The 25,847-nt window shown below is 45.5% G+C and overlaps 3 protein-coding genes across 6 annotated transcripts; all 3 read left to right on the plus strand.

The window, feature by feature from the left end:
- The first annotated feature begins 412 nt into the window (after window positions 1-412).
- On the plus strand, window positions 413-5,101 carry rpl35a (ribosomal protein L35a). Of its 3 annotated transcripts, none has more exons than XM_057838410.1 (5): window positions 413-502; window positions 1,033-1,066; window positions 4,391-4,543; window positions 4,629-4,773; window positions 5,011-5,101. In XM_057838410.1, the coding sequence occupies exons 2-5, from the start codon at window positions 1,056-1,058 to the stop codon at window positions 5,032-5,034; spliced, it is 333 nt and encodes a 110-aa protein (XP_057694393.1). In that variant the 5' UTR covers window positions 413-502; window positions 1,033-1,055; the 3' UTR covers window positions 5,035-5,101. The 3 variants fall into 3 exon arrangements, with proteins under 3 accessions (XP_057694393.1, XP_057694394.1, XP_057694395.1); XM_057838411.1 differs by lacking the exon at window positions 413-502 and adding an exon at window positions 576-711; XM_057838412.1 differs by lacking the exon at window positions 413-502 and adding an exon at window positions 745-768.
- A 102-nt stretch (window positions 5,102-5,203) lies between these two features.
- rnpepl1 (arginyl aminopeptidase like 1) lies at window positions 5,204-18,879 on the plus strand. 2 transcript variants are annotated; one of them, XM_057838403.1, is made up of 11 exons: window positions 5,204-6,926; window positions 7,562-7,702; window positions 10,188-10,339; window positions 10,404-10,520; window positions 10,669-10,904; window positions 10,966-11,079; window positions 11,736-11,848; window positions 11,920-12,013; window positions 12,080-12,310; window positions 17,035-17,177; window positions 17,247-18,879. In XM_057838403.1, exons 1-11 carry the CDS (start codon window positions 6,450-6,452, stop codon window positions 17,463-17,465), a joined length of 2,037 nt encoding a protein of 678 aa, XP_057694386.1. In that variant the 5' UTR covers window positions 5,204-6,449; the 3' UTR covers window positions 17,466-18,879. The 2 variants fall into 2 exon arrangements, with proteins under 2 accessions (XP_057694386.1, XP_057694385.1); XM_057838402.1 differs by having other exon boundaries at window positions 11,920-12,310.
- On the plus strand, window positions 18,643-23,788 carry LOC130917669 (putative segment polarity protein dishevelled homolog DVL1P1). The gene is made up of 7 exons (XM_057839299.1): window positions 18,643-18,683; window positions 18,878-19,073; window positions 19,154-19,220; window positions 19,310-19,390; window positions 19,450-19,530; window positions 22,331-22,624; window positions 22,689-23,788. The coding sequence occupies exons 1-7, from the start codon at window positions 18,643-18,645 to the stop codon at window positions 22,757-22,759; spliced, it is 831 nt and encodes a 276-aa protein (XP_057695282.1). The 3' UTR covers window positions 22,760-23,788.
- The last annotated feature ends 2,059 nt before the right edge of the window (window positions 23,789-25,847 follow it).

A 25,847-nucleotide genomic window follows, 5' to 3' on the forward strand; every position in this document is an offset into this window, starting at 1 on the left:
CCCCTAATTATACCTTAATTTTGCTCTTATGACATATTTCTATTTGGGAGGGAAAAAAAGTTCAATATTGTCGTGGTAGGTGTAGGTGGTAACGAGTCGATCTGTTGGGTGTGAAAATTCCAATTAAAACGTCCAAGCGTTTGAGGAAAAATGTTCCTTTCGCTGGTAACTTCCTGAAATCAATTTCAAAACAATCGCGCTAAATGCATGATACGTGTTGATTATGGAAATGGTTCGACGACATTTTGTTACGTTGTCTTATTTTATTTTTTTTCGAATACCTTCCTTACGACAGCAGATGAAATTTAGCAACCAAGCTAACTCCGGCATATTTATATTGATTTTTTACTGATGTATTGAATAATATGCATCATGCGCATCAAATGAAATAAAATGGATGTATGTCGTTTGATCAGGCGGGCCGCGGCCGCCTGCCTTCCCAACAATTTCCCAGCATGCTTTTCGCCTGGTCTTTTTCGCCATATTTGCGACAGTGAAGCAGGTAAGGGAACTGAAGTAGCTGAAAAAATGTTGAAAAGTCCTCTGAAATATCTACTGTTTACGCAAGATACTCGTATCGATGTGTTCCCGGTGATATTTTTTCTCATCCTGCCCGTACTTGTGACTGGGAAACCTTACGATGGCGAAGATTGGGCTCGGATTTTGTTGCTAATGTTAGCTCGAGCTAGCTCCTCCGGCTGCCCCGATGAGGTATGACCGAACTCGCAGGCTCATAGTCGGCAGTGGACTCACCTTCACGCGGGCTAGGTTGGTCGCTAGCTTAGTTTACTATTCAACAAATCCTTAGTCATTTCCTTCCGACTTGTATTAATTCAGCTGCTAACGTTGTTGGACCTGACACTGCGCATACACAATGCCACTGTTGGAACCAAAGAAATGCTTACGCTTTGGAGTATTCGTTCGTCTACATTCAGAACGCTTTAAAACCTGACAAAATTGAATTGGATGGGAATGGTATGAACCGGCTGTTGAATGCAATGACCCCTAACTGCAACGTTTCTTTGCTTGCAGTTCTGCTGTCTTGAAAAGTGAAGATGCCGGGAAGGTAAGCGATTGCTTTTCTTTAGTGATGGCCAAATGAAGCCTTATGAAGCAATGAAGCTTTGCAGCCAATTGGTTTGCACATGTAGCAAAGCTTCATTGTGCTTCATTTACTCTATGGCGCCATCAAGTGGTCTACAAGCCCAAGAGGTCAACATTGTTAAGAATTCAATGGTTATTTGATTATGAGAAAGATATGAATGTGCTTATGTTAGTAATTTAGTATGTGAACAAAATAACAAAACAAAAATAACAAAACAAGTACTAAGGATAATTTGTTATTCATTTTTGTTGAGAAATAATAGCTTTCCCACAGTGGCTGGCTTTAAGCGGTTTCTTTTTTTTGGACAATATTTCACCAGCTTTAGAAAATATTCTTCTTTCACAAGGCACAGATGAAGCTGGGGTGCTGATAAATGTGAGTGTCAGTTTTTATAAATTTGGGTAGGTATTCTTTTGTGCCTCCCAGTACACTAATGGATTGTTCATTCTGTTGATGTTTGGTTCAGATAGGTACACACACTCACATTTATATTAATGTAGTTCTTCTCCCTTACCTTATTGAAAGCAATCAAATGAAAATGTTCCCATACAGGGGAGGATCGCTTTTTTTTTTTTTGCGCAATTTCCATCGCAAGCAAAGGACAAGGCTCGAAAAAAGATTGCACTGGTTGCACTGTTGCGCACAGATCATGTAACAAGTACAGGAGCCCGAAATGCACAAAATGTGAGATAACAGGCGATCGCCATTGCGTTTTGCAACCAATTTATACCGTAGTCTGTAGCCTACTGTGTTTGCAATGCGCGCCGAACGTCGGATCACTTCCGAAGCGTACATCAGCTTCAGCCGGCCGGCGAGGCTTCTCACGTCATCATTTCCGGGTTCTGCCGAAATGACGCGCGCCTCGCTACAAGCCTCGTGGAAACACCCCTCCCATTACTCGACACAAGCTTCGGAACCTCGGCCCATTTCGTCCCATCACTACTTTTCTTTTCAATTCAATATGACCCTAATGTTAGTTGATTTTGGAAATGTCACTGCTCCTCCTGGGTCCTCTTTTCGTGGATGAGCTTTCTCATAAAATGCTAGAACTCCCATGTTGCAGTTGGTCTTGGCTTAGGTTGGTTCAATCATCAGGGGTTCAGGGAAGGTTAGGCCTGAACGATATTGGAAGAACTATTGCTGCGATTTATTTTTGGGGGGTTTTGCGGTATTATATTGCGATATTTAAAAAAAAAATATATATATATATATTTTTTTAAAGAAAGTTTGACTAGATGACTTGAATAGCCGTTTGGAAAGACTTTGGATGACTCACAATGACCAGTGTACAGTGATCCCTTGTTTTTCGCAGTTAATGGGGACCAGAACCCGCCACGATAAGTGAAAAACCGTGAAGTTGCGCACCAGCCCCCCCACCCCCAAACTTTTATTTTTTTGTGTGTGTGCTCAATGTATTTATTCAGATTTAGCGTTGGAAAGAGATACATATAAGGCATGTTTTTTCTGTTTTTCCCCAAAGTATGATTTAGAAAAATGTGTGTATGTGTGTATATATGTATTTATATAAACAAATGGTTTTAAGCACTTCAAATGTAACAATTATGATCAGTTTTAAACATAACTGTCCAACCAAATCATTTTTGAACAAGAATAAAGTTAAATACTTCTGTTTATCTACCTTAGCTGTGATTCTTGGTGGACATGTAGAAATTACAAACTCCTCATGATCAATTCTGGCATTTAATTTATATGTCTCAAACGTCTCCACACACACACATTCATTCCAAAGCGGCTTCCTTGCAGAAACTGTTTAATAAGTTAAACGATGATTGACAGCTGCTGCGCTGTGATGTCCGCTTCTTTGGCAAGATCAAAGATACCAGCATCGTCAACTTTAATAAGCAAGTGCTGCAGTGACTGTGAGGTTCAACGAGCTGGGAGAGGGAGGGTGTGAGGCTCTGCGCAGAGCAGAAAGCAGGGCATATGTGGATTTAAAAAAATTCTCGCACGTCCTTGCGATGGGACTATCGCGCACGCACACATCGCGATGGCGATGTTTAAATGATATCGTTCAGGCTTAGTGAAGGTTATGACGAATATTTGTACGCTGACTAAATTTATGGAAAATGGCGTTTAGATCGTTTCACACTGGTTTGCACCCAATTCAACGGCTAGTCCTCTATCTAATGGGAAGGGGTATCTGTTTGCTCAGTGGAAGGTTGACTTTCACTTGGGATGAGGAAGTACCAAAAAACCTACGGGCAACGTTGACTGCTTAGGAATCGGTTGCGTCACATTTTACACCATGAATATGGTGTATGCGATGAAAGTATTGCGGTATGAAAACAATAAAAAAGGAACAGCGTGATATGAAATGAATTTGAGTTTACAATGTGAAAAGCAACAGGAAAATGGGATATTAGTTGTCCATTTTTTAGCGCTGTTGTATTTTCGCGTGAAATTTCATGTTTTTCTCAATTCGAAAATGTAAATTTTTAGCACAAGTTTTGTCGGATCATTTTGAGTATTCATGAAAACATGACAAGACAACATGGTCAACCTGAATGCAACTAAACAAGCTAACTGTTGAACTATAAAGGATTTATTCCTCCAAGTTTGAATGAAAATTTCAAAGATATGTGAAAAGCTATATCGTTTTTGAATTTGGAGGGGCGGGGGGGGGGGGGGGCCTTTTGTCCAATTCCAAACACGTTGCCTTTAGAGAGGTTAAGGAACCACTGCCCTATTGCTCGTTTGTGATTCTCTGATTTGGGGAAAAACAAAATATGTGAATATAATCCAACCAATGAAAACATTTTAAGCTAAAAACATACATTCAAATAAATGTGGCTCATGTGTGTCTTAGCTCTGAGAATTTCATTGATTGATTGGTTTTGTGACCCGATGTTGCTCAAGTCTTTGGCTGCCACGGATGGCAATAGACGTCCAATCCATTTCAATTCAATTTTATTTGTATAGCCCTCAATCACAACAGAAGTCTCAAAGGGCTTTACAGAGGCAATATGATACACAATTAGAAATGAAGCAACAAAGATGAATAGATGCAGTTCAAGTCCTGGGTATCCCCTATCCTTAAGACCCTCCATGCCGGCAAGGAAAAACTCCAGAGTCAATTGGGAGAAAAATGAGAAACCTTGGGGAGTACCACAGTCAGGAGAGATCCACTCCCAGGATCCGAGAGGGGCCGGGAGGATGGCTTCCCTGTTGAATTGGATGGGGGGCGGATGATCAATGTCCCTCTTTGACTATGACCGTCAACGAGTTAAGCTAATGCTAACTTTTGCTGCTGTTGTTTCTTTCCAGACTGTGGAGCAAGGCCATCTTTACGGGCTACAAACGCGGCCTGCGCAACCAGCGCGAGCACACGGCACTGCTCAAGCTGGAAGGCTGCTACAGCCGCGACGAGGTGGACTTCTACCTGGGCAAACGATGCGCTTACGTCTACAAGGCCAAGAAGTCCGACCGACCGACCGCTCGCAAATATCGTCACGCTTCTCGCCCCGCTTTGTTGTCACCGTACATATTTTCTTGTCGTCGCCAGGAATACGGTGACGCCGGGCGGCAAGCCCAACAAGACGCGGGTGATTTGGGGTAAGGTGATGCGCGCGCACGGCAACAGCGGCATGGTCCGAGCAAAGTTCACCAGCAACCTGCCCGCCAAAGCCATCGGACATCGCATAAGAGTGGTACGACTTTCTTGACGCGACAAAAGCGCGTCAGACTTTTCAAAATGATCAAGACGACATTTGATTGCAAAAGTATGGTTTTTGCACCATCTGCAAGGTTTAAAGTTCATGACTGAAATCTGTCAGCAGCGGGTGCTGGTGCCACCTTTTTTTTTTTTTTTTAAGTACCGATGTTGAAAGTTCGTATGGCGAGAAGCGGTGTTTGCTCTGCTGACCTTGTATGTTTTTTGTGCGCAGATGCTGTACCCTTCTCGAGTGTGACCGACACCCCCCGTCACCTTGTTGATGTTGTTTGTAAATAAACAATAAAGAGACCAAGAGTCTGACACCTCTGTGGATTGTCATTTTTTTGGGGCGACGTCGCCCGCCGTTCCAAAACTCACCTTTATATCCAGCTTCCCATATGCAATCGCTTTTTTTTTTTAATTGCTGAAGTACTGTTTGTGTAAACCTAAACTGAGGGACAAATATCACATCAATCATAAGTCACACTTGTCTATTTGTTATCATCCTATAATTAGATACTTCCTGGTGTTTGTGCATCATAAAAATGGAATGGGAAGCCTTGTCATTTTTTTAAAAGTACAACGGGATTTAAAGCTTCGCCACACACGGCGTTTGAAGTGCGACGGCGCTCTCGTGTGGTGAAAGCTAGAAAGTGCACGCAACTGACGGTGACTAAAAACCGTGTTCAGCAGGTTTGCAGTTAAACTAAACGGCTCACCTAGAATTTTATAGATATCGTACATGTTAGGCTAGATGTCGTATGTGGGCTAATGGTTCCTGCCGCGCGTGCACTAATAAATGAGTAGGTTTACGAACGGCTTTTTTTTTTCTTCTTTCTAAACGAACACGTGTAGTCGTTTGCTGCGTACTCAAAAATAGTTGTAAAATATTACGTTAAATCAGGCGTATTTCAACGCGTTGTAAATCCATCAAATAAAGCCAGTTAAGCGTACTTTTGTCGAATTAATCAGATGACGACTGCCGCAGTTTAAACTGCCTGAAAAGTTCTGTTCCGAGAGGAATTAAAAAAAAAAAAGTTCTGTTCCAAGATGGCCGCCACGTTACCTACAATGTCGACTCTAGCCCTATGCACATAGGATATCAACGGCGGGTTCCCATGACGACGCTTCTCGCGCGCCCTCTTGCGTTCACGACAAAGTTGGTCAGTGCTCTCCTGTTTACTTCCTGTTTGCTGGGCCGAGCGCTTGAAAGTGTATCGAACCTCCCGAACCTAAAACGGAAGAACCCCGACGACCGAGCCGTTGCGAAGGCGGGCAGCCAGCTCTTCGGGTCGGACCCCAGCGGAACCGCACGTTGAACCGGCTTATGCAACCGAGGTAAAGTCGGCCGGTTGGCCGGCCGATCGCTGGAATGCTAACCGTGCTAATTAGCCCGGTGTCCTGTCAATCATCCCCGCCGACAAGTTGACGCGCAAGCAGAGCGAGCGGGCCAAAAGACTTCCGGTTTCGGTTCTGCTTTTAGGCTGTGCTGTGAAGTGGAGTGGACTCCCGTGGCCACGTCTTGTTTTTCCCCTCCTTTGTTTTTGACTTTTAGTTTGGACTTTGTTGAGTTGTTTGTTGACTTCTGGACCAAAGGCTGCTCATGAGGCTAATGCTGATTAGCGTTCTGTCATTCATCTCGCCTTTGGACTTTTTGTCACCGGTGGACCCATGTCCGCGCCCGCCGACACCCCGCCCTCGGCCTCGCCCGGAGCCTCGCCCGCTTCGCTGTGCTGTTGCCGCAAGTCGCCGCCCTCAGGGGGACGCCCGGCCGACTCCCTCGGGCGTCCCCCGGCCGACGCGGCCTCGGCGTCCAACTTTGCCCATTTCCGACTGCGCCACTTCCACTTGGACCTGCGCCTCAACTTTGCGCTGAAAGAGATGAGCGGCTGGATGGTGGCCGACCTGTGCCCCCTGGTACCGGGGGTCCGGACCCTGGTGCTGGACGCGCACCCGTCCCTCTCCGTCCGGGCCGTGGATTGCCGGGTCGGGGGAGCCGGGCGGGAGCCCTCCCGCCTGGCCTTTCGCCTGGAGCCCTTCGCCGAATTTGGCTCCGCCCTGAAAATCGACCTCCCCGAAGCGGCGGCGGAGACCGCCGGGACGCGGCTGCGGATCAGCGTCGAGTACGCCGCCACGGACGGACCCGCGGTGAGGACGCGTTGTGCTAGTTAAGGCAAATTGACATCAACCCTTCGACGGGCGAGGACAGCTATTCAAAAGTTTGTAGGACGAGTGACCAAAAAAAAAAATCTTCTATATGTCAGCAGTTTTGTATATTGATCATTATTTTCCTTTTTACAGAACTGTAGAACCATTTATAAATGCATACAATCATTATAAAAACCAAGTCACACACACTAAAGTTGATTTTAAAAAAAAAAAATCACAGTAACTGTACTGTGCCATTGACGGCAATACATAGTAAAAATGGTGAAAAACCTTGAAAAAAATCATCCCGAGAAATGAAAAATTGAAACACCAAAAAGACAGAGAAAGCGAAAAACTGGAAAGCAAAACCCAGCAAAAATCGGGCAAAAATAAAAACCCTGCAAAACCTTTGGAAAATTTTTAAAAACTGTTTTTAAAAAAATGACGTCAATGGCAGCCAATGAGTTAAATAAGCAAAAAAAATAACTCTTAATTTGTGCAGGAATGACACCCGATAACCCTGACGATCGTCAGGTCGATTGACTTTGAACGATCACGATTTAGTAACTCTGACAGCGATGGACGTCTTATATGTTGGGAGCGGGAAACGGATGAAACGTGTCCTTGTGTTTCAGATCTGGTGGTTGGACTCAGAGCTGACGTGCGGCCGAGATCGCCCTCTGGTGTTCACTCAAGGTCACTCGGTGTCCAATCGCTCCTTCTTCCCGTGTTTCGACTCTCCCGCCGTCAAGAGCACCTACACGGCGGCCATCCGAGTGAGTCCGTCACATTTGCGGCCATTGAGGTTTTGCACTTTTTTTTTTTTTTCATTTCGTGCCTTTTGCCATTTTGATGTTCAGGATTTTTTGCAGGGTTTTAGTGGTTTTCGCTGCGGTGCGGTTTGCGTTGTCTGCTGTTGTTTTTTGCAATTTTCCTGGATTTGATTCAATTATTTAGGTTTTTTTTTTTTTTTTTGCAGTTTTTTTATTGTCTATCCATTTTTGTGTTGGTGTTTTTTCCCGTTTTTTGGAATGTTCCTGGATTTTTTTAAGCATTCAGGATTTTTGCTTTTTTTTTTTTTTTTTTTTTTTTTTGGTGGTATTTTAGTGGTTTTCACAGGGTTTTTGGTTTATTTTTTTAGGAGTTTTTTCTTGTATTGTCTTTTGCCATTTTCCTGGACTATTTTTGCAGTTTTTTAAAAACAATTTTATAATTTTTTAAAAAACTTTTATTTATTTATTTTTTGCAATTTTCCTGGATTTTTAAAATAATTTGGGGCTTTTTGCAATATTTTGCAGTGTTTTAGTGGTTTTCGCTGCGGTGCAGTTTGCGTTGTCTGCCGTTGTTTTTTGCAATTTTCCTGGATTTGATTCAATTATTCAGGTTTTTTTTTTTTTTTTTGCAGTTTATTTTCTATTGTCTATCCATTTTTGTGTTGGTGTTTTTTCCCGTTTTTTGGAATGTTCCTGGATTTTTTTAAGCATTCAGGATTTTTGCTTTTTTTTTTTTTTTGGTGGTATTTTAGTGGTTTTCACAGGGTTTTTGGTTTATTTTTTTAGGAGTTTTTTCTTGTATTGTCTTTTGCCATTTTCCTGGACTATTTTTGCAGTTTTTTAAAAACAATTTTATAATTTTTTAAAAAACTTTTATTTATTTATTTTTTGCAATTTTCCTGGATTTTTAAAATAATTTGGGGCTTTTTGCAATATTTTGCAGTGTTTTAGTGGTTTTCACAGGGTTTTGAGTTTATTTTTTGCAAAGGTTTTTCTTGCATTGTCTTTTGAAATTTTCCTGGATTTTTTTTCTCGCAGTTTTTTTAATTTTCTATCCATTTTTGTGTTTTTTTTTTTTTTTTTGCAATGTTCCTGGATTTTTTAAGCATTCAGGATTTTTGCAATTTTTTTATGGTGTTTTAGTGGTTTTCACGTGGTTTTTGGTTCATTTTTTGAGAAGGGTTTTCTTACATTCTTGCATATTGCCTCTGCAAAGCCCTTTGAGACAACCTTGTTGTGATCTACAGCTATACAAATAAAATTGAATTGAATTGCATTGTCTTTTGCAATTTTCCTGGATTTTTTTTTGCAGTTTAAAAAAAAATATGTATCCATTTTTTAATTTTATTATTATTTTTTTTTCTTTTTTTTGTTGTTGTTGCAATTTTCCAAAAATTTTTTTAATCATTTGAGATTTTTACAATATTTTGCGGTGTTTTAGTGGTTTTCACAGGGTTTTTGGTTTGTTTTTTTGCAGAGGTTTTTGTCTTTTGCAATTGTCCTGGATTTTTCTCAGTCCCCCCAATTTTTTTGTATTTTCCACAGGATTTAGTGGTTTAAGCGTTTTTTGTTTTTTTCCAATTTTTGTGTGTTTTGTTTGAAGGTTTTTACGCAAGACCGCACAATGAGATTGGAAAATGCCATTTCTCAGTCACGCCCTGTAGATTTTTGCTGAATCACTATTCATTTTGCGTTGCAAACTACTTAAAATACGATGAAAAAATAAATCTCTATAGAGAGAATTTGACAAAAATCTTCCCTTTTTTGTGCTTTTCATGGAGTGTTATTTTTTTTCCAGGTTTCTTTGCATTTCAGTTTTTCCAGTGTTTAAGCCTTTTTTTCAGGATTGCTTTTTTTTTTGTTCGTTTTTAGCAGTTTTTCATTCTTTGACAATTTATTTTTTTGCTTTGCATTTTTTTTGCAGCAGCAACAGCAGTATGCTGTCCTCACTTGGAAGCGTCTACTTTTTCCCAAGCTAGAAAGCTAGTGAATGACGCTTTAATAATCAGACATCTTCCTTTTTGATCTGATTTATTAATAGAATGGCCTCAAACCATTGTCATCTTTAGACTGTTGTAAAACTACAAAAAAAAAACTCAAGCATTAGCATTAGCAACAACGTTAGCTCGTCAGACAAGTTCGATAAACATAAACAAAAACGTCTCATACAAAAATTTCCCACAATAACAGATTATGTACATTCTTTTACACGTCCATACTTATGGACAAATCTTGTTCAGGGGTCATATAAGCACAACGTTACAACTCAGGCGTTAGCGGCCTGAAACGTCGTGCAGCCATATTGAATTGGCAAGAATACAATAAACTGTGTCGCAAAGCGACCACAAGAGGACGCTGTAGGACAGCACCAAAAACCCTGCTGTAAAACTTAGCAAAAGGCAGAACAGCAGTCATGATCGTTATCGCGAGGCTCGTACGGAAATACGTTGTTCCCGCACCTTACGGAAATGTCTCGTTAATCCGTCAGGTTCCGGACGGCGTGACGGCATTGATGAGCGCGTCCCGCAGTTGGTACGCCAAAGCCGAGCGGGTCTTCCACTTCGCCATGGACACGCCGGTGCCCGCCTACCTGGTGGCGCTGGTGGCCGGGAACCTCCGACACGCGGACGTGGGACCCAGGTGGCCGTCCCGCCGAGCTCGCTCGGGTCGTCCGCCCGCCCGCTCACCAGACCGCCCTTTTCAGGAGCCGCGTGTGGGCCGAGCCCTGTCTGCTGTCGTGCGCCGCCGAGAAGCTAGGGGGCGGAGTGGAGCGCTGGCTGACCGTCGCAGAGGGACTCTTCGGACGCTACCTTTGGGGGAGGTGGGCGGCGACGCCGGCGTCGCAAAAAAAAATACGGGCGGGCTCGTGGCTCCAAACATCCCGTTCAAATGAAAATGAAAGGCTTTTTTTTTTTTTTAACACGGATATGGAGTTGAAATTTCCGAGCGGTCTTTTGTTGTCGTTTGAGGTGCGACCTGGTGTTCCTTCCGCCGTCCTTCCCCATCGTGGCCATGGAGAACCCCTGCGTGACCTTCATCATCGCCTCCATCCTGGAGAGCAGCGACTTCCTGCTGATCGACGTGATCCACGAGATCGCCCACGCCTGGTTCGGCAACGCCGTCACCAACGCCAGCTGGGAGGAGATGTGGCTGAGCGAAGGGCTGGCCACCTACGCGCAGCGCAGGATCACCACCGAGGCCTACGGTAGACGATAGCTCGCTCTAGCCTACGGCGGGGGCCGCCTCTGAAACTCCGTCTTCCTCAGGCGCAGCCTTCACGTGTCTGGAAAGCACCGTGCGATTGGACGCCCTGCGCAGGCAGCTGCGGCTGCTCGGCGAAGACGACCCCGTCAGTCGGCTGCAGGTCAAACTGGAGCCCGGTACCCGACGCGCAAGCGAACCGTCGTTTTCCTTCAAGGGTGTATTTCTAGATAAGCTGATATCATTAAAAAAATGACCGACATATGGCCAATATCACACGATAAGTCCTAGTAATGGCATTGAATTGAATGGGAATGGCACTCCTACCAACATAGGACGCCATGTTGGTAGGGGTAGCGAAAGTGCTTTTCATGTGCTTCTGGCATGAATTAAAGTGGCTTATCACTAGTAAGAGTCCAAAAGTTAGGAATTGGTTTGAATGTCAATGCGTTGACTTTGATGGGAAGGTTGCCTTTACCAACATGGCCACCCCAAGGCCATGGTAGTAGTTTTTCCATGCGTCTGCCATGAATTCAACTGAATTAATCACTAGTAGGCGTCTAATAGTTATGACTTGATTTGAATGTCAATGCACTGACTTTGATGGCAAAGTTGCCCCTACCAACATGGCCACCCCGAAGCCTTGTCGGTAGGCTTTTTAATGCGTCTGCTGTGAATTGAAGTGACTTTATCATTGTAGGCGTCCAATAGTTACGACTTGATCGGAATGTCAATGCATTGAATTTGAAGGGACGCTTGACCCTACCAACATGGCCGCCCCGAAAGCTCTTTCCGAGCTCCTGCCGTCAATTAAAACGAGTTGCTGTTTTCGCAGGCGTCAACCCGAGCACGTTGATGAATCTTTTCACGTACGAGAAAGGTTTCTGCTTCGTGGCGTACCTGTCGTGGCTTTGCGGAGACGTCCGACGCTTTGACGGATTCCTGCGGGTCGGTAGGCACGCTCGCCGCCGCCTTCGCCGGCCCGCGTCGGTTGACCTCGCGCCTCGTCGTCGCCGCAGGACTACGTCGGCCGGTTCAAGTTCCGGAGCGTGGCGGCTCGGGATTTTCTCGACTTGTATCTGGCGACCTTTCCCGAGGCGGCGCGGAAAGAAGGTGAGTGGGCGGCGTCGGGCGGGTTAGGCGACCGGCGTGACCTCCTTCGTCCCTCCCCGTCATCAGGCGTGGACTTTGAACGCTGGCTGACGGGCTGCGGGGCTCCGGCGTGGCAGCCGGACCTGTCGGCGGGGGCGGCGCTGACCGGGCCGGTGGACGAGCTGTGCCGGCTGTGGATGGCCCCGCGCGCCCCCGAGCCGCGGGAGGCGGCCGGCGTGGCTGACATGTCGGGCTGGAGCACCTTCCAGGTGGTTCTCTTCTTGGACCGCATGCTGGACCGCGCCCCCCTCTCGCACGGTAACAAAAAGCGCAAGCGGGGCTGACCGCCGTCGACCCTTTCAAACTGCCCGCTTTTGATTGGATGAAAGAAAGAAAGCTTCAATTCAGTCTCCACTTCTCCGCTTTAATCCTAGAGGGAGCTATTCACTTGAACCAGTCATCTGATTTAGGGGGCATTTGAGAGTCACTTCCTATTGAGTTTGGGGCAATTTGAGGTCACTTCCTCTTAACATTGTGTTACTTCCTGTTCATTTGGTGGGCATTTCAGGGCCACTTCCTGTTGATTTCAGGTAACTTCCTGTTGATTTGGAGGCAATTCTTGGTCACTTCATGTTGCTGTCGGGTGACTTCCTGTTAATTTGAGGGCCATTTTGGGTCACTTCCTGTTGATGTCGGGTCACTGTTGTTTGGGGGGGGGGGCGTTGGGGCCATTTCCGGTTGATTTCAGGTCACTTCCTGTTGATGTGGAGGCAATTCGTGGTTGCTTCCTGTTGCTATCGGGTGACTTCCTATTGATTTGGGGGGATTTCAGTGTCACTTCCCGTTAATTTGGGGCATTTCACGGTCACTTCCTGTAGACACAGATTGCTTCCTGTTGATTTGAGGGCAATCTGAGGTCACTTCCTGTTGAAATTGGGTCACTTCTTATTAGGTCACTTCCTTTTGATTTTGGGCCAATTTGGGGTCACTTCCTGTCAATATCAGGTCACTTCCTGTTGGTTTGGAGGCAATTCTGGGTTGTTTCCTATTGATTTCAGGTAACTTTCTGTTCATTTGTGGGCAATTTTGGGTGACTTCCCATTGATGTTGGGTCACTTCCTGTTGATTTGGGGGGCATTGGGGCCACTTCTTGTTGATTTCAAGTCACTGTCCATTGCTTTGGGGGGGATTTCAGTGTCACTTCCTTTGACTTCCTCTTCATTTTGCTGCCACTTCCTGTTGATTTGAGGGCAATCTGAGGTCACTTCCTGTTGAAACTGGGTCACTTCATACTGATATCAGGTCACTTCCTATTGATTTCGGGGCAATTTGGGGTCACTTCCTGTCAATATCCGGTCACTTCCTGTTGATTTGGGGGGCATTTTGGGGCCACTTTCTGTTGATTCCAGTTAACTTCTTGTTGATTTGGAGGCCATTTGGGGTGACTTTCTGTTAATATCAGGTCACTTCCTGTTGATGTCGGGTCACATTATTTCTGTTGCTTTTAAAACACTTGCGACTGCTGACGAATGTTAGAAAGAAGAGGTAATACTTGTACATAGTCAGAGAAGGCTCAGCTCCGGGGAATGCTTCCACTCATACCTGGTTCTAGGCTTGATTATTTTTAAGAAGTGGTATTATTTGATTGATTACATTTTGGGACATTCAGTCTTGTTTAGTCACCTGAAATGAACAGGAAGTGAGCCGTAAAGTAGCAGGAAGTTGAAGGAATTCGGCCCCCCTCCCCCGGCCAAGCTGCCGGAACAGCGACAGCCGAAGCAGATGGCGTTCCGCTGGCGCCACCCCAGCAAGTTGGCCGGAAAGGGCCAACTCCTGCGCGTCCGCTCTGGTGTTAACCCTTTGTACTGACTCCATTATGAACAATTTAAAGAAGGCTCATCGAAAAAGACAATTTGACCATTTATTCGTAGACAATGGTCAAAAAACAAGGTAAAACAGACGACAGAGAGGCAATGTTAGATCCGAGGTCCACAAAACAACGGATACATCGGAATGTCCCGGAGAAGCGACAGTTGTTAGCTAAGTCTTTTAAAAGCTGCGGTGGAGTGGGCCGGGCGGAAGGCGTGCCGGGATGTTGTCTTGGAATCATCCCTCCGTGGCAGGTTTGGGCGGTCAAGTTCGTGCGTCATCCTTCGTGGCTGGGACGTGGTTGCCACATGTCTTGACGTCTCAGGCGCCGAGCTATCAACTTGCTATCCTGGTTGGGCGAGGGTGGACTGACCCCACTGAAGAGTCCCTGACATCTTCTCCTTACCTTATCAGGCGAGGGCTGATCATTTGCTGCCCTTTACTGTGAGTGAAGTCTGCCTAAACCAGGGGTGGGCAAACCGGTCCTCGAGGGCCGCAGTGGGTCCTGGTCTTTGTTCCAACTGATTCAGCACAGACAGTTTAACCAATGAGGTTTCAGTGGAAACAAGAAGCACCTGACTGCAATCAACTGATGGCACTTGTAAGAAACCAGATTGGTAAAAGGCTGTCCTCATGATGGGTATGAACAAAAACCAGCACCCACTGCGGCCCTTTGTGCCCACCCCTGGCCTAAACTATGGTTAAATGCTTTACTCTAATGAATGTGTTAGACTAATGCAAACAGTTATACAGTGTCTGCGAGAAAGGTAGCTATCCCCTTCAAAGTGCACCAAAATCAGGAGCGAGTGACTCAACATCAATAGGAAATGACCCTTGAATCAACAGGAAATGAACTGAACATGAATAGGAAGCAAAAGCTAACAGGCAGTGACTCAATCCATCGTCATTTTTTAAGATCAGGTAGTGAGATTCTACAACTTCCCCCCTATGTGTTATTCTGTTTTTTTTTTTTTTTGAATGGGAATCCTTCGGCGCGCTGCGCAGCCCGAACCGCTTGACCGATCGGCACCATTCAAGTACCGACACGACCGGAATGAAACTTGTATACAGAATTTGGAAAAAATTTACGGTTCCCCAGAAATTTGACAAAAACTTGCCCATTCATTTTTAATGAGAAAAAAAAAAGTTTCAAAATGTATCTAGTCCTACAATTTTTCACCAAATCATACAATTTGGGCATCAAAAATTACAGGACGGGGAGGGGAATAAAGGTTATTAACACAATTTGGAAAAAATATACGGTTCCCCGGAAATTTGCCAAAAACCTGCCCATTCATTTTTAATGGGAAAAGACAATTTTCAAAGTGTATCTACTCCTTCAATTTTTGACCAAATCACACAATGTGGGCATCAAAAATTCCGGGACGGCGAGGGGAATAAAAAATTCCGGAAAATTTTTTGATAAAGTGTACGGTTTCCCGGCAATTTGCCAAAAACTGGCCCATTCATTTTTAATGGGAAACAAAGAAAAGTTTCAAAATGTATCTAGTCCTTCAATTTTTGACCAAATCACACAATTTGGGCATCAAAAATTCCGTGACGGTGAGGGGCATAAAAGTGGTATAAAGAATTTTGATGAAAATTACGGTCCCCCGGAAATTTGCCAAAAACATTCCCATTCATTTCTAATGAGAACATTTCCCATTCACTTACAATGGGATTTCCAATTGAATTTTTTTACATTGCATTGATGCCATTGACGGCCATGCATGTCGAATCTATTGATGCCAATGTACTTGGATTCAATTGACTTTATGGATGTCGATGCCATTGACGGCCATGGACGTCCAAAATGTTTCCCATTCATTTTCAATGGGGAAAAAACTAAATTTCCCCAAATCAACAGATAATGACCAGATATAAATAGGACCTGTCCCCCAAACATCCCTGACTCCATTGACACTTATAGGGGGTGCTGCCATTGACGTCCATGGATGTCCAAATTTTTTCCCATTCATTTTCAATGGGAAATGTTTTTTTTTTCCCACAATCAACAGACAATGACCAGATATCAATAGGACATGTCCCCCAAACTTCTCCAATTCCACTGACGATTATGAAGGGTGCCGCCATTGACGGCCATGGACGTCCAAATTTCCCATTCATTTTCTATTGGCATTTCAGCATGTTTTTACACTTTATTGATGCCAATGAACTTGGATTCCATTGAAGCCTATGTAAGTTGATACCATTGACGTCCATGGACGTCCAAATTTTTTCCCATTCATTTTCAATGGGAATTTTTTTTTTCCCCAAATCAACCCCCCCCCCCCCCCCCCCCCCAAATCAACAGAAAATGAATAGATATCAATAGGACGTGTCCCCCAAATGTCCGCGATTGCATTGCCGCTTATGGAGGGTGATGCCATTGACGTCCATGGACGTCCAAACTTCCCATTCATTTCCAATGGCATTTCTCCATGTTTGTTCATTCTATTGATGCCCATTGTACTTGGATTCCATTGACGCTTATGTAAGTTGATACCATTGACGTCCACGTCCAAATTTTTTCCCATTCATTTTCAATGGGAATTTTTTTTCCCCCCCAAATCAACAGAAAATGACTAGATATCAGTAGGACATGTCCCCCAGATGTCCACGATTGCATTGACGCTTATGGAGGGTGATGCCATTGATGTCCATGGACGTCCAAATTTTTCCCATTCATTTTCAATGGGAATTTTTTTTTTTTTTTTCCAAACATCAAAAGACCAGACATCAATAGGACATGTCCCCCAAACTTCCCCAATTCCATTGACGCTTATTAAGAGTGCTGCCATTGGCGGCCATGGACGTCCAAATTTCCCATTCATTTCTAATGGGATTTAATTTGTTTAATGCCATTGACAGGCATGTTTGTCCATTCTATTGATAGCCTTGGGCGGGGCTACGATCTGTATAGCCACACAGGAAAGACCAGGTGTAATTTCTCCAGAAATTGCAGTTTCTAGTTTTGATTGTCATTGTTAACCTCCAAATTGTTTGGCCTTATTTTCATTTGACGTCCAATCCAAAGTGAATGTCGGTATGTCCCGGACGGAATGCTATTGGAGCTCTAGTGCCGTCGATGCATGGCGCTAAAAGATCCTCCCAGTTTGAATGAATTGGATGTGTGCACATGAGTTCTGAATCTTTTCTTCTGTGCGTTATAGAGGTGATGTGCGGCCTGCGCGCGTGCTACGCGTCGCTTTTGGACGACCTGAACGCGGAGGTCCAAGTGCGCTGGTTGCAGCTGGTGGTCCGAAGCGGCTTCTGGGCCGACCTCCCGCGACTGCGCGCCTTCCTGGCCAAACACGTCAGTACCCTAATAGCGCCCGCTCTTTGCCGTAATCTCTCGTCTAACGCGGCACCCGCCGGCGCGCAGACGTCTCGCATGTACACGCTCCCGCTGTACGAGGACCTGTCGGCGGGCGCCATGCGCGGCGTGGCGGCGGACGTCTTCCGGCAGACGCGGCGCCGACTGCACCCCAACCTCCGACGCGCGCTGGAGCGGCTGGTGACGCGGGGGCCGCCGGACGCGCCTCCCTCGCCCCCGCCGGCCCCCGCCGGATCATCCTTGCGGGACGTGGACGTGTCGGCGTGACGGAGGGCGCGCGAGATACAGTCTGCGATTCCGGCGATAAGGACCCGCGCCGCAGAGCCGGTGAGCGTCGGTCTAACCGACGCGGGTTTCGTTTTGTCGGGCGATCGGCCGCCGCGGAGGCGTGAGGTGCGCGAACCGTGCGGACGGGGAGCGGCGGCCGCGTTCGAGACGACTTCTTTGCCGGGAATGTCACCCCTATCCGCCGAGGACATTTTTCATTCAGGAACTTCTAAACGTAGCATCATTTTGACGAAAGTCCTTTTGTATTTTAAACCCTTTATAGGGCTATATGAATTTCAAATATATCACAATTGGAGGGCTCTTGGGGGGCCATGAGTTTGTTCCTTTAGGGAATGTCCTAAAATACACAGGCAGTGATCAAAATCAAAAGAAACTGATGCAAAACAGCCCCCTAATCAACAGAAAGTGACCCAAATCCATGGGAGGTGATCCAAATCAATAGGCAGTGACCCAAAAAGGCCTCAAAATCAACAGGAAGTGAGCAAAATGAATAGGAAGTTACCCAGAAGTGCCCCAAAATTAGCAGGAAGTGACCAAGATCAGCAGCTAGTGATGCAAAATCAACAGGAAGTGATCCAAATCAATAGGAAGTGAACTCAAAAATCAACCGGAAGTGACACAAATCCATTGGAAGTGAGATGATAAAATGCCCCAAAATCAGCAGGAAGTGACAGACAGGAAGAGACTCAAATCCACAGGAACTGACCCAAATCAATAGGAAGTGACCCGGAAATGCCCCAAAATCAGCAGGAAGTGACACTATATCGACAGGAAGTGACCCAAATCCACAGGAAGTGATCCAAATCAATAGGAAGTGACCCAAAATGGGCAGGAAGTGACCCAAATCAATAAGAAGTGACCCAAAATGGGCAGGAAGTGACACCAAATCGACAAAGTGACCCAAATCAATAAGATTTGACCCGGAAATGCCCCAAAATCGACAGGAAGTGACCCAAATCCACAGGAAGTGATCCAATTCCAAAGAAAGCGACCCCAAAAGTAACAGGAATTGACCAGAATGAATAGGAAGTGCCCTGGAAACGCCTCAAAATCAGTAGGAAGTGTACGAGATCAACAGGAAGTGATGCATAAAATCAAATGATGAGGTTTTTTTGTTTTAAAGTCACTTGGGGGTTAAGCTCTCTCCATTTAGGAGATGTCAGTGAACGCCGCAGTCCAAACGGATCCCTGTCTATGGCAAAGCTGAGACTTGTTGGACGCCTTTCAAAACGCTGCCTTTTCAACACACCCTAAAGTTTATTTTGTGAGAAATAAAAAAGAATTGGAAAATCTGGCTTCCCGAGTCTGGGATTGAATACAAGAAGGAAATCTAATCTGAGCCAGGATAGCCATGACCTCGGGGGGGTTGGTTATCTTCTGCTCCAATAAAGTTGTTTACCCCCTCGCCATTGTCCCCCGCGCATTAAAGCGCATCGTGTCAGGAAGCCGTCCGGCATTGCGCCCGCCGCTTTCACTGTCAGGAAGCCGTCCGGCATTGCGCCCGCCGCTTTCACTGTCAGGAAGCCGTCCGGCATTGCGCCCGCCGCTTTCACGCCGACACGTATCATGGATGGCGTCGGCTTTTCGGTGAGTCGCGACGAGCTTCCGTAACGTTCGGTGACACCGTCGCGTCATCTTTGTCTTCTTTTCAAACCTCTTTTGGTCAGGAGACGAGAAGAGGAGAAGGTCTCGTCCTGGATGGCGCGACGTCAACGTCCACGAGTGCCGCGGCGGGTGCGTATACCGCCCGGTGTTCTGACACACCGGCGTGGACGGTCGTTGACGTGCCGGAGTGACGTACTGCCGTCTATTTGATCCGTCAGTCAGCGGCGGCGGCGACAGTTCGTCGACATCGTCAGAGTCTTCGCGCCGGACGCCCCGGAGCGTCTTCGCCTTACCCCAAGGTGGGCGAGCGCCGCGACGGCCGCTTTTCCGCAAAGTCACAAGCTCGTCTCCCTTCCAGGCGAACCGGTACGGCCCATCGACCCCGCCTCCTGGGTGTGGCACACGGCCGCCGTGACGGGGATGCTCCTCCCTCCTTACGGTAGGGCCGAGCCCGGTCGATCGACGTACGCCCTTAGGGGCGGGAACCTCCGGGTCGCTCACAGTCGTGCGATTTGCGATACGAGGCCCACAATAACGAAAACGACAAAATCTTTTCTGCTGTCAGGTAAAATGAATTTATCACGAGTAGACGTCGAATCTAATTGGGGTTGTCAATGGCAGCCAATGAGTTCACTTTGGGTCACTTCTTGTTCACTTTGGGGTATTTCTGGCCATCTTCCTTTTGATTTTGGGGCCGAAACACCGACAACCCGGCCAAAAGGCCAAACTCCGCGGGTTCACCTAAGTCTTGACACCTTGTACTGACTCAGGTACCTGTTGATTTTGGGTCACTTCCTGTAGATCTGGGGTTCACTTCTTGTTGCTTGTAGAGCATTCACGGGTCACGTCCCGTTCATTTTGGGTGACCGATCAGAAAGGAATGTCCTAAAATCAAAAGGAAGTGACCCATGTTCATTCAACCCCTCCCAGTCCAACTGAATTGGACGTCTAGCACCGTCAAAGGCAGCAAACGAGTTCTTTTTGGGGCATTTCAGGTCACTTCCTGTTGAAGGAATCTGACCTTTTAGCCAGATTGCCGGAATCACGCCAGCCGAACCGCCGGACCGGCGCTGGCGCAGCTCCGACGACCCGGGCCGGCCAAATTCCCACAACCCGGCCAAAAGGCTAAACTCCACGCGTTCACCTAAGTCACTGGTATCAAACTGACTCCATAAAGGGCCAAGTGGGTGCAGGTTTTCTTTCCAACCAATGAAGATGACACCTTTTGACCAATCTGATCTCTTACATGGGTAATCAGTTAAGCTTTGTCAGGTGCTGCTTTTTTCAACAGAAAATTCATGAGTTAAACTGTTTGCGCGGTATCGGTCGGAACAAAATCCAGCACCCACTTGGCCCTTTGTGGAACTGCTTTGACACCTATGACCTAAGTCTTAACCCCTAGTACTGACTCCATTTTGAAATCTGGTTTCAAAACACAAGTTGACAATTTATTCAGGTCGACAGCGATCAAACGGCAAGGCCCAGAGCAAATAGGTCGCCGACTGGGAGGCAATTCTGGATCCACAGTCAGCAAAACCACGAGCACATCGGAATGTCCCAGAGAGGCGACAGTTGTTAGCTAAACGTTGAGTCTTTTCGAAGTCTGCGGTACGGTGGGCCGGACGAAGGGTGCGCCTTGGTGTTGTTTAGGATAATTCTTCTTTTGCAGATTCGGGCCGTCAAGTTTGTGCGTCACTGTTGGTTGCTGGGTCACGGTTACTGAGGCTACTGAGGTGGGAGGTTTGGCCTGCCTTGACGTTTGAGAGGCACTGAGCTATCAAACTTGGAGTTGTTTTTGTTATCGGGTGTTGTAGTAGTACAGGACGTCCCGCCGTTTGTTCTGGACTGTCCTTAAGAGCTGACTGCGGGATTTGGTGTTGCAGACCTGGGCTTGTAGACGTCTTGCCTATCACCTCGTAGTCAGCGGCAATCTTGCTCAGTCAGCTGCATGACACACGCTGTGGTCAGAAGGCGTCATGTATCTCTTATGCCCAATGTCAAATATATTCTGCTTGTTGTCCTTAAACTATGATCTATGTGCTATTTATTTTATATTGTTTCATTAGAGTAATACAAACAGTAAATACGAGAAAATAAACTATTCCCTTCCCTTTTGGGTCACTTCCTGTTCAGTTGGGGCTTTTGGTTTAACTTCCTGTTGTTCTAAGGCCATTTACATCAATCAAAAAAATTACGTAAATTTTGGGTGACTGAACAGGAAGGAATGTCCCAAAATGAAAAGGAAGTGACCTGCAAATGGCCCCCAAATTTTGCTGTGAATGCTCTGGTTTCGAGTCCGTCGACACGTCCGATCTGTTTGTTCATTGGCCCCCTCTGTCCCAGTCCAAATGAATTGAATGTCTAGCACGGTTGTTGGCAGCGACATTTTGCTAGCAACAATGGCGACACCTGTTCAAATGGATATATAGATTCTTGGAGATATGCAACTGTGATGACGGACGGCGCGGTTGCCTTCTGAAAGAATCTGACCTTTTAGCCAGACTGCAGGAATGGCGCCAGCCGAACCCGCGCCGGTGCAGCTCCGACGACCTGGGCCGGCGGGACCCCGACATCCTGGCCAAAAGGCCAAACTCCGCGCATTCGCCTCAGGCTTAACCCCCTTGTACTGACTCCATTTTGAAAAGTTTAAAGAAGACTCACTGAGACCAAGTTGACAATTTATTCAGGTTGACAGCGATCAAACAACAAAGCGAAACAAACTCAGGCGAGGAGGCAAGGTCACCCTCTCACACGTCAACAAAAGGTTCCTGAGAAAAATGACGATTAGTTAAACATTCGGTCTTTAAAAGGCTCTCGCGAGGCAGGCTGTGAGCTGAAGAAGGGTGTGTTTAGGATCATTATCGCAGTTTGGGCTGTTTAGTTGGTTTGTCACCGTTGCTGGGTCATGGTTAATGAGGCAACTGAGGTGGGAGGTTGGGCCTGCCTTGACGTCGAGCTATCAAACTTCTTGTTCTCGGTGTTGCTTTGGGAGGCTGCGGTGTCTTGGCCCCACCGAAGAGATGAGGACGGTGTCTTTTCCTTTGCTTATCAGACGAGGGCTGATACTGATGACTCAGCGGTGGCCTCCTGCTTTGTGAGGAGTTCGTCTGTGTACTATAACTTAGAATTCTTATACGATTCAACTATGGTTAAATGTCTTTTTTATTATATGGAGTGTGCGAGAATAATGCAAACAGTCGGTGCCTACGAGAAAAGATACTATCTCATTCACACTTCAGGTGAGGACGAGCGCCTCAGCGCGGACGGCGACATGGCGAGGGTGGCGGCGGCCATGCTTAAAGCGGATTCCGGCGTGGCGCGCCGGCCGCGGACGTGGCTGAAGGTGGTCCTGCCCGACGCCTTCACGGGAAGCGAGGCGGTGGGTTGGCTCCGTCGGAACGTGTCTGGTGCCGGCGGGCGGGCGGAGGCCCGCCGCTACGCCGCCCGGCTGCTGGAGAACGGCTTCATCCGGCACGCCGTCGACACCCGCGCGCGCAAGGGATTCTCGCAAAAGCGATACTACGTCGCGGGAGGTGAGGCGGCGCCGAGTTTCGACCGCGGGGGGCCGACGATCACCGTCCGTTCTCTTCCTCGTAGGCTCGGCGCCGGCGGGGGACGAGCGCGACCCGGGATGGACGACCGGGCTCCGGACGCCGGCTCGGCCTTGACCTCGACCGCGAGGGAGGGACTCTTGGGAGCGCCAGCCAGGCGGCCTCGCATTTTTTCAAAGTGCGTTTTCCACAAATACTGCAATGGGAGCAAATTGTCATCTCCTTTGCCGAATGACTCAAAGAAAAAGGCGGTCTCAAGGTTTTTTTTAAAGTGTGAGTAGTGCTCGTTGTACAGATCTCTGATATCAACTGCGTGAATTTGAAGTAGCTTCCTGTTTAAAAAAAATAAAAATGTCAAAATACTTGCTTACTTTTTTTGGTGCAATTTTCTCACTTGAAAACACGACCGATATGATATCTTTTTTACACATTGAACTCATTGGCTGTCATTGGTCCCATCCATTTGGACCGGCGGCCCATGCGTAGATTTCATAATGATGTTGACAGGGCTCGGGGCCGATTAATAGGGGGCCTGTGTTGTTGGCGTGGCCGTCAAAGCTGACCGAGTGTGTAAACAGAGCTTTTCCGGTGAAAATTCGTGCGAATAAATGCTTACATCCCCAAATTCTTTATAGATATGGACGTAAAACAGTCTCGATTCTTGGTTAAAAGCAAAAAAAAAAACCTATGTCAAGTTCAAATACAAAGCCTTAGGTAGACATTTATAATATTACCCAAAATAAGGAGAGAAGGCACTCAATTTAGTTGAAAAGCTTGCAAGAAGAAAGAGGGGGAAACTATACAGCTTCCGCAATCATTCTGCCTAGCCCCTCCTTCACCTGGCTTTTCATTTGGGATGGCCCTAGAAAGAGACGCCCTAAAAGGGAAAAAGGGGAAGCAAGCCCTTGTCTTTGTTTGGCTATGTGTGTGCATGTACTGTAGGTGGAATTATATACATACTGTATGTGTCAGCACATTTCAGCAAAGCAAAGCAAAGCAGCTTCTTCTGCCCTTGACCAGGCAAGACATAACATTCTTTCTATGTGAACAATAATAATAAGCAAAAGCATTTCTTCATTGCGGGCAGCAATTGATAAAAGCAAATATATACCGTACTGGCCCGAATATAAAACGGCCCTGATTATATGACGCCCCCCTTTTTTTCAAGACTCAAGTTTGAAAAAAGACTTTTTCAACACCAAATCTGAAACAAATGATTATAACAATATATTTGAGAGAAAAAGCATGTTATTTTGCCTCATTCAAATCTTAATATCTGAACCTTTAAATATGTAAACTAAAGTGCAATCACATTTGTGAATAGCATTTGAATAGCTTCTGGTTTTTGAAATGTAAATAAACAAAAAAATTGCAATAACTGCATTAACCATCAAAGTGAAGTCTAACTGTAACTGTAGTCTTGAAACAAATCTGAATAGGGAAAAACATTGCAATAAAATAATGCTTAATGGTTAACCTTGAGAGTAGCGGAGATCTGTCACGACAGGCTTCAATGATATCTGGCGCCATCTAGCGTCGTGAATGGGTATAACGTCTAGACCGCGAATATAAGACGACCCTTACTTTTTTCAGTCTTATTTCAATGCAAAAAAACACTTATATTCGAGCCAATACGGTAATAAAAACTTAAACTATCTCATCAAATACATTTTATGACGCAATAGCATTTGGTAAGTAATAAAATGCAACAATATGATTCCTTAAATGTATTGACGTTGACCTGTGGAACCGAGGCCGGTTTAAACTGGTCAGAATGACAGGGCAGTTTTATCAAGAGCTAAACATGTCTATAGTTATCAATCACTAAAATGTCCCTTACTGCAATCAATCATCAAACGTACTATTATAGCAATCAATACTTTATTGCGAGCCTTGATTGGTAAGAGCAAATATGTAGTAACGCCGCTTATAATCCGTTCTGGAGTTTTGAGCTTGTTAAGCTTCTGTTTACAATTTATTTCTTCTTTTTTCCACTCTGCACAGTTTTAAAAAAACTGAGCAGTCAATGAATTTTCTGTTGTTGTTTTTTTTAAAATATTGACTCAGATCTCTTTGTTATATATGTAAATTACATTTTTATAATGTGTAAATCCCTCAATTCTTTATACATATGGACATAAAGTAGCCTCGATTCTTTGTTAAAAGCAAAAAAACAAGCAGTATTTACTTTACGTAAAAATGTTGAATGTGCTGCTCATCTTTAAGTCACTGTGGCGCCGCCTTAACACAAGAAAGAGCTTTTAACGTTGAAATTCTTGCGAATAAATGCTTAAATTCCTGAATTCTATGTAGAAATGGATGTAAAATAGTCTTGATTCTTGGTTAAAAGCAAAAAAAAAAAAGGAAAAAAAACGGGCAGTTGGCATTTATTTTACGTAAATAATGTGAAGTATAATGCCAATGCTGTAGCTGTTGCTGTTTCAAAACTCATGCATGGTACAAAATATAATAATGACCTTGAATCCTCGAACAAATCACTCCTGAGACAATCCTTCCCGTTTGTATGCAGTACAGCTTTTTCAACCTAAATCCGGCGTTGGATCGAAGCATGTGACCGACTGCTTATAAATGAAGCGGAGTGTGGGACACCCCCCTTTGGGAAGGCAGGGAATGGCGAATGTGTCACGTCAATACATGATGAAGTCTATGGTGAAAGTTTTTTTTTTTTTTTTTAAATGACCCCAAATAATCACTTGCCCTACAATGGATTAAAGGTTTTAATGTCAAAAAAATATGGATTTGCTTTCTAAAGGGTTAAAAGTGTTAAAGCCCACTGTCTCCGATAGTGCTTCTTTGTATAACATCACAGTGCAGATCAAATGCACTTTTTGTGTATTACAATGATCCCTCGCTACTTCGCTCCCTCAGTCCATTGCAAATTTTTTCTCAATTAAAAAAAAATATCAAGATACAGGTAGCAATGTCCCCTTAAATTTTTCATGTGTCATGGCTTATTAAAAGAAGACATTTTCATTAGTTTACTTGTCATAAAATTGATTTGGTCCACCTAAAAAGCTGTGATCTTTCCCTTCTCTCAGTCAACTGCACAACTTTTTTGTGGGCGCAAATGCGCTCCTCCTTGTGTGTGCGCGCGCGTGTGCTGTTCTTCGTGTGTGCAAGTACTACCTGCTCTACGCTTCATGCGCCAAAATGAAAGCATGCATCACAAAACAAAAGTCAACAT

This window comes from Corythoichthys intestinalis, chromosome 6, assembly GCF_030265065.1.
Source record: "Corythoichthys intestinalis isolate RoL2023-P3 chromosome 6, ASM3026506v1, whole genome shotgun sequence".
Lineage (NCBI taxonomy): Eukaryota > Metazoa > Chordata > Actinopteri > Syngnathiformes > Syngnathidae > Corythoichthys > Corythoichthys intestinalis.